General features: G+C 35.7%; 1 protein-coding gene across 1 annotated transcript; it reads left to right on the top strand.

The window, feature by feature from the left end:
• Positions 1–1,004: 1,004 nt before the first annotated feature.
• On the top strand, positions 1,005–6,124 carry LOC118743240 (the record flags this gene model as incomplete). Its single annotated transcript, XM_036475801.1, is given in 4 exon segments — positions 1,005–1,110; positions 2,338–2,598; positions 2,908–3,154; positions 3,316–6,124. Coding segments are annotated over 4 exon segments (1,437 nt in total), but the record flags the coding sequence as incomplete, so codon positions are not given.
• Positions 6,125–9,024: the final 2,900 nt, after the last annotated feature.

Genomic DNA, 9,024 nt, shown 5'->3' with positions numbered 1-9,024 from the left:
TATAAATCTTATAAATTTGGTTCCGCTGATAAATTTTTGGAAGCGTTTTATGCAGACCTTTTAAGCTTAAACGCTTCTACAATCTGAGGGGATTTTTTTTTTTTAGAAAAAACTAACTTCGTTTATAAAAAACTCGGTTTTTGGATATTTTTTTTTTCAAATAAGTCCAGCTCACTTAATTCTTAATATTTTTCCGAAATATTTCGGCGGAAATTCTAAGATATATTAAATTTTATATTTCCGTTGCAAAAATAGTACCAAATTTTTTTTGTGTATGGAGAGTGATGCACTCCAATGTACATACTTATATACATACATGCATTCTTACAAAAAAATATCTCAAAAAATCAGCACGCAGTTAAAAATTATATGAATAAATTTGTTTATAAAAGATGTAATTTTTTCATGCTTGTTTTATCAAAATGGCATGTCTTTAGAAATTCAAGAAAGAATTTATTTACTTATTTGCATTAGTTCATTGTTTTATTTTTTATTTTTAAATAATTATTCTGTTTTCTTTTTCTTAATTTCTGATTGACAAAAACGAGTTCATTGACTCGATTTTGTGCACCTAAATAATCATTAAGATTTTATGATGTGACAGGCTTTGAATTCTTAAATAAATGCATATTACTTAAAATTACATATGTAAGTCTGGGCGTGCATACATATGAAGGTATGTACATAAAGGAGGTGCAACATTTTTTGCCCAATACTTAGTAAAATTTTAAAAATAAAAATGCGCCATAATTTTATTTTTTGAAGATTTCGGAAGGGAAATATTCTTCTCTCATCACAAAATATAAATTGTTAACGATTCTATAGCAATTTCACGAAAAAAAAAATTGTTCCTCATATGAGCCAGTTGCCTCTAAAATTTTCGTTAAAATATTTTAAACTTTGTATCTTACTACACTAAGTGCTATAGTATTGCAATATTGGGATAAGACCTTTTATCCAAGAAATAAGTACACTTGACTAATAATATTTTCTTTTCTTTTCAGGTTAATAAACAATATTCAGCCACCGATTTGGAGGCTTTTATGAAAATCGCCGTCAATTGGCAGAATAGTAATCACAATTTGTTGGAAGGAGTCGATATAAAAGGAGGTAAGAATTGAATATTCCTATGTTAGGTTGGGTTGTGCGGGCAGCTCTGAAAAATAGTACACTCGTAGACTTGTGATGCCCAGAAAAAGATTTCCCCATGCCAATCTCTACATGTGTTAAAACCATACAGATTTCCTAGCGAATCATAGCAGACCCTCTAGTGGAATTTTCCTCAATCTGTCAGAACTCCCGCAGCAGTGGTCCGCCAGAATTTTGATGCGTTTTCTCTGGTCCCTCATAACCTAACGTTTGGTTTTGAGAGCCTTAGTACACTCCGTTTTCTTTGTTCATCAAACCGTAGCCAAGGTGATACAGCGCAGGTGTGCGGATTAGTCCACCTTCCGTTGCTGCCTGCTCTAGTGAGCTTCTCAACTTGTGAAGATAGAAATAATATCTCAGATCCCTTTCTATCACACTCGTCTAAAGTTATTTAGGTAAAGGGGAGTTGCTGTGAATTTCTTGCAGCGAAGTAGTCAATACACATACATACATGAAGACGGTTATTTCCTCTATCTTATCTGAAGTCCGTTGCAGCTAAGCAACCAAAGTCTCATGTGTGTCTTCGGAGTCTGACCGCTATGTGGGGCGTTAGGGCAATGTTGCGCTTGCCGCTGTGTGTTCTGCGATCTGTTGCGGTCTGAGTCGACGAATGCGGACGTAGAGTTCTGCAAAATACAGAAGGTAGGCGCTTGTTCACTAGAAGGTGCTGTGCAAGTCAGGTGCTTGGTTAAACGGCGTGTTGCACGGTGTGGAGGTCTTTCCACTACAGTCGGGTCTACCGGCACGACCTAGATCTCTATCCGACCAAGAACTGTAGCTGAATTCTTTAAAACTCTTTGGGGAATTTCTATGGTGACCGTGGAGTCCTAAGTCGCCATACAGCATAAGCATTACGGGAATAATACCTTTGTAATCTAAGGCCAGAAAATGTCTTTGGTGGCTGCATCCGTTCTGGAAATTGCTTCTAGTCAAAGTGGAGTTGCTCTGGCATACGCAGCACAAGTTGGTTGTTGGCCGGGGGTTGCATGTCAACCCAAAGCAGAAGCGTGCGGTGTAACTCTGCTGTAAGGTACTTTTCAAGGATATAGTTTGCCGATCTAAACAGAGAGCCATTCTGTTACGTAACACCGGCTGACTTCGATATGTTGCTCTTCATTCTCTTCTCTTAGCCTTTTCTATAAATTTTATAATTTCTAATAAAAATATGTTTCCTATTTCTCTCAACAGAAATGCAGCAATACATGAACAGTCCTGCCATGAATATGTACAAAAAGCGTGAACGCACACAAAACTGGAATCATCAGGAGAAGAAGTTCTTGCTTGACTTGTGTCGCAAGGACATGCGGATTATCGAAAACAAAAGACTCGATGCGGGGTTGACGGCGGTAAAGAATAAAGCCTGGAAGATAATACATCAGAAATTCTCAAGTCAATTTGGTACAGATCGCACCTGTAATCGCTTGAAGGAGCAATGGCGGCGCATGAAAGGTAAATGAGAATTGGATTCTGAAGAAATGTGAGGGTTAATTAGCCTTTTCGGTTTAATGGAATACTTCCACCTAATTTGTTAGATAGTAATTAAAAAAAAATTAAAGCAAACAAACATTTTATTTTAAACTCAAAAAACTACAGTGGATTTTTCGCGCGTAAAGTAGTTTTCGCCTATGGATTTGTCGATTTGTAGCCTAATCTGGCTGCACACTCAAAATAAATAGTATTAGCATTTGTTTTAAATGAAATAAGTTTCGATAAGGTTTTTACGCTCAAATTATAAAACGGCACTTTTTTGACTTCCAGCTTGCACGCGTAACGAAATTTTAGACTATAATAATCGTTTGGCCAGATTTGGTGCAGAGGTCGCTGATCGCAAGAAGCCATCGCCATTCACATTCGAAGTTTGGGAATTCATGCAGGAGGCCAAGAAAGCTTGCAAATCAGAAGCTTTGGATGGAATTGACTACTCAAAGATACCGTTGGCGCTTGAAGAGGATTACGAATATCGCGAAGATGAACAAAATGGCGAGGATGATCACGATATGGATGAGTAAGTGGAGGGTTAATTGAATTTTCGGAAACAGCTTTTAAAAAATAATAATAATTCATAAATAATAAAAAGGGGAGTTGTGCAAAGTTTCCTAAATTTTTTTTATCTTTTTCCGCGGAATCGCTTCGCACTAACGCTTTGTTTTCTCCCTCCCTTTACAGCAGTCGCACCCCACCACAGGAGCTCTGCGATGTCGATATCAAAGAGGAAACCAATGAGACCTTCAACGACACCGTCAACAATCACCATGAATCACTGGCGGCCGGTGAACGCCGTCCCTCCTCCTCTTCGCCGAACCTCAGCCGCCTGGGCGCACACGATCTCGAACGCGCCAGCCTACACAGTCCAGCTGGTAATTTGGCGACGGCCAGTGAACTCACCAACCCCAGCTTTCTCACACAGAACGGTGCTAGTGGCGGTGGTGCAGCGATCGGTGGCAGCGCCGGCGACATGGGCGCCTTCCAGCCTGCCTTCAACATGAGCAACATCTCCGCCACATTGGAAGCGTTGAATGCGTTACGTACCGGGCAATTTCCCTCGGCAGCCGCTGCCGCTGCAGCTGCCTTACAGAATAATTTCGCTGCCGCCGCCGCGCAGCAACATAGCCAACAGCATCAGCAACAACAGCAAATGACAACACCAAGCAGCAACGACCAGCCACTGGTTAAGCGTCCGCGCAGCTCGAGTGGCAGCGGTAATGGCGAAGAGGTGTTGCATGATTTGTCAATGAATGGCGCCGCTGCCGCTGCAATAGCCAACACAGCAACCTCACAGCTGGGCGGCAGTGCGTTGGGTATTGCGCCTAGTAGCACGCCTGAGATGCGCGCCTTCATGGATATGCAGAGCAAAGAGCATTTGATGCGCATGAAAATACTCGAAGTGCAACTGCAAGCGGCCAAATATAGTCGCGATCTTGTCGAGATCAATAAGACATTGGCGCTGCAGAAGCTGCAGGAGTTGGCCAGCAAGCGTCTGACGAGCTAAGTGCGGCGGATGAAAAAGTGCGAGTAGTAGACGCGTGTGGAAGCGGAAGTGGAAGTGGAGGAAGTAGTATTTATGAGAGTTGCTTGCATGGAAGCGCTGCTGGCGTGCTTTTCGGCGTTGGGAATGGGATGTAAGCGGAAAAAGGCAGCAACGTGGCGCGGAGATAAGCGCTTCAAGTGGCAACCGCTCGTGTTTTCGTTACATACCTACATACATACATATGTAGCTACATATTACTTTTTATTTATCAAACGTTTGAAGAATTATTATAGTTTTGTTTGCTCTTTTTTTTGAATAGAAACAACATTCCTGTTAGCGTCAGTTCAATACAAACCTAATTTACTGTTATTAGAAATAGTTGCTCTTCTTTTCATTGTTACTGTGTTTGAAGTCACAAATTTTAAAGAATACAAAGAAATATGGAATATGAAGTTAATAAATAAAAAAAAAAGTAATTTTACTTAATTTTTGAAATAATTTTCGCCAAGACAGTATTTACAAAGTAGTTATAACAGAGTGATAGAAAATGTATTAAAAAATAAAACAATCCTTTAGGTATGCAATAGTTAACACAATAGCCCTACCTCAGTGGTCACAACCATGTTGCATAGTAAGAAATATAAACAGTTGAAATTAGCTAACAAACTTTAAAAACAAACTTGTTATTGGTTAAAAATAAATTCAGTTTGGTAACATCGTTTCGGAATGTACAAAAAGTTCGCCCTATATATGTATACTACATACATGCATACATAGGTATGCACATACCTTTGTATGTTGCTTATTTTTAGTGTGCTTATCTAATTAAACCTCAATTTTGCAACCAAGCAATGCTTGATTTTTAAACGCTGATAGGCTCCACAGAATTGCTTTAATTTTAACTTAGTAGTAAGCTAGTTGAATTCGGAGTGTGGGCGGCAAACAGCTGCGCTTAGATAGCTTAAGCTCGCAAGCCATTAACGGCAACCCGAAAGCCGTTCTTTGTAAATTAAATTATGAGAAAAGCACGACGAAGTTCCAAAATTTTGGGCCAATTTTATGGGCCATTGAAACAAAAAGAAAATATTCTAAATACACTCAACATTTCTGGGGTGCCAAAAACTCAAAAATTGTGTAACCTTGATTTTTTTTTTTTGGAAATATAAAAACGGTGTTGAATAAAAATTACAACAATTTGTTCTCCGATTAATCTAGTTCACGTTAACTATATATGTATATGGAAAGCAACAGTCTGTTCTGGAAGAACAATATTATAAAAATTAATAGAATAAAAATCAACACTAAGAGTAATAAATGTGTAAAATTGAAATATTTTTGTACTTATAACACTTGTGTAGCAATACATGTACATATATTAAATTCATAGTGTAAAGAAATGTTGCATAAACAATAAAATGAAATACAAAAAAAAAAAAAAAAATTCCACATAAACAGTGAAAATGCAACTTTTATATACAATTGTTACAAAGCGCAAATCACAAAATGAAGATAACTTTGAAAATAAGCAAATATATAGTTATTTTGTATATGTAAAAGTGAATTAATTACTTAATTTTATTGAAAGTAAATATTTTAAACAAATAAGCACTTAAAAGGCGCAAAAGTATTCACTGGAGTATTGTAGTATCTTTTCTTTATTAAATTTAAGTTTAAGTAATATTGCAAACTTAAGGTTAACCTCTCTGAAAATGAAGAAGAACAAAACTTTTACTTTAATCCATAAGAAAATTAAATTATTAGAAGTATGTATTAAAGCGTGAAGCTTTCAATAATTCTTTTAATACATATTAGGCGTGTTTTTTTCACACGCATACGTATCTGCGCTTAAAATTTATATTACCGATGCTTGTTTGTTTTACACATTGAGCGCAGATGTATGTATATGCGTCTAAAAAAACACGCCCATTATACACTTATGTTTTTTAATGTTTGCTTTGGTTATTAGTTTTGTACTATTATTTGTATTATTTATTTTTACTAACTTTATGTTTCGATATTTTTTTTTGTTTAATATTGAATTTTTCTGGTTTCTCAAATTTCTGTGAAAACGTATTATTTTTAAATTTAGTTAAAGCTCGTTTTGCCATAGAAACAGAAAAAACGCATATATTTTGCTTTTAATTTGTTTAGAGGAGTTGGAAAATTACTTAAATAAAATCACTTGAAATACTTAAAAAAAAAAATTGTGTTGAAACAATACCCACTTCACAGTGTGCAGTAGACTGTAAATAAATGTACACATACATAAATAAATAGTGAAAACTCGTTACAATAATACACACTTGCAAATAAGTGAAGTACTATGTGTGAGTAAGTAAAAACATTAGTGCGGAGTGTAGTATTTGCGAGTTGCACCCATTGCATTAATTGTTTGATTACTATATAAGTATATAAGTATTTTTGAACAAAAATTAGTTATACAGCTATGCTATTATACATACATATATCACAAATAAAATCAAATTTTATCAATTTGAAATTAACTACAAAAAGAGTGTATATTTACCTTATATGGTTATGTTAGGTTATGTCGGGTTTTAGTACACATTAGTTGCGTTCCCTAACTCGCAAGAAGTTGCAAAGTAGGGGAAAATGCGGGAGTAAAATCGAGCCTCTCTTTGTCAGAAGTTGCAAGATTTTACCTGAAGAATTTTTGTGGTAAAATCTGGTAGAGTCAAACCATCAGCTGTTCAAATGATTTGAAAGTGAGTAAGCAAAAAAAAGTGTATCTGCATTCCTTTCACCTTCTTTAATATATCGCAGCGAAGAAATATCAAGCATTTAGCAGATCTGAAAATGATAAAGAAATGATATGTAAACAAATAATGGCGCCCACGGTGTACTTTTACAGTTTTACCAGTTTTTACCCGAAAAGCGTTCCCGTACTTTTTGGCTTTTCTCTTTTTCTGAGAGCAATTTTTCTTTTTGACAGTTTTACAGGTTTCATCCAGAAAAGTTGAGGAACGAAACTATGAAAAATATCGAAGAGAATACTCCGTGCTCCTCAAACTATCGCTGGAAATTACTCCATTCCACTTATACTCAAAAGTATTCAGAGGTTGCCGAGATAGGCCGATCTTCCACTCAGGTATCGATATCTTCGTGCATACATATCGTCACCTTAATTCACAAAGGCCCTAACCAACAGTTTTTATTCTATTTTACAGAAAAAAAAGTTATGCGGTAACATACATAAAAAAAAATATTCCGACGAATTGATAACCTCCTTTTTTTTGCAGTCGGTTTAAAACAGGTAGGGCCAAGGCACATTGAAGACATAGTATTAGTCATGATAAAAATATAGTAAGGTAGAACCGCTGAGAGTCACTTTTAAAATTCTTGACGTTTGCAAACAATTTAATTTTTAAATTTACTCACAACTCACACACACATTTTCATTTTCAATCTCAAGCAACAACAATTTCGAACAATTTAAATTTTTTATTTTCACTTTTATATGATTTTAAAATGTTGGCAAACTTCAAAAAAAAAAAACATGGCCGACAAATTGAGAGAACGGTTCTACCCCCGCAAACATATTCTGAGCGTTCAGAATATATGAGTCCGAAAGGTGTCCTAGGTAGGTAAGAAATATGAGTTTCAAAAACAAAAAATTGTTTACTCTTATATGAATCTTTTAGGATTCATATATGAGCCAAGTTATGAGCCAGCACCTTGTGCCAATATAAAAAACAATAAAGATTTGAAATTTATATCTAAACTTGTTTATACAGAAATTGAAAATAATTAGAAAACAAAAAATGAACAAAATTTAGCTTCAGCTGCTGCTATTGAATGCATGTTGGAATGTGTATATGCATGTAAGTATGTATGTATGTTATTTGCAAGGACTTTTTGCGGAATGCCTTTGCAAATATAGTGAGTTGAATAAGACTCAAAGAGCAAACTAAAATAAGAGTCCGAATGTAGCAATTTATGAGGCCGATAAGGGTCTCAAAAAGAGTCATATGTGAGGCCAAAACTTGTTTTAAAAGAGTCCAAAATGAGCCGTATATGAGGCCAATAAGAGTCCAATATGACTCATATTGAGGCTCATTTGATGTATGAATTTAAGCTCATATAAGTCGACATTCGTAGGAAGGGAAACACACTCATATCGGACTCTTAAATGAGCTCATTATGAGCGTAATAGCTCCGAAATAGGACTCCTTAAAGACTCATTTATGACTCCAAATGTTTGCTGGGACCAAGGTACATTGAACAGGTAGTATCAGTAGAGCAGCTGATTTGATTTATTTTCAAATTATTTGGTCTCGAAAATGTCAAATATTTTTAATTTTTTCTCACAAAAATTCTGAATTGTTAAAATCCATTTGCATGTGAAACCTTTTTCCATACAAAACAAGGGATTGAATAGCAGCTTTTGGAACGTTCGCCCAACTCAGCAGCACAACCGCTGATTACTGGCCCTTGTAAAGGATGGATCAATGCTTCGAGAAGCAAACAAATTTACTAGGAAAGAAAGTTGCAACAATTTTTATTTTTTCCAATTTCAATTTTTTATTTTTTATAATTTTTTGTATTTCACATGGCACGCTTTAATTTAGAAGAAAAAATTCAGAACAGTTTTTGACACTTTCGATACCAGAAGCAACAACAAAATACACGCAAATGTTGTTTTTGCTCTACTGATACTACCTGTTTAATGTGCCTTGGCTGGGACCTTGCTATGTTTTTATCATGGTATTAGTAGCGCAGCTTATTTTTTTTTCAAATTATTTGGTCTCGAAAATGTCAAATATTTGAAATTTTTTCTCACAAAAATTCTAAGAGCGTGTGTGAATCGGTAACAAAGTTCGCGGCGAGTAAATTTTTGACAACTATGAGGTGAATAAAATTTCAGTAGCTTATGAGGCTAGTGAAAT

This window comes from Rhagoletis pomonella, unplaced genomic scaffold, assembly GCF_013731165.1.
Source record: "Rhagoletis pomonella isolate Grant_MI unplaced genomic scaffold, Rhpom_1.0 Rhpom_scaffold_00007, whole genome shotgun sequence".
Taxonomy (NCBI): Eukaryota; Metazoa; Arthropoda; class Insecta; order Diptera; family Tephritidae; genus Rhagoletis; species Rhagoletis pomonella.
This window is presented reverse-complemented; position numbering and strand designations above follow the sequence as displayed.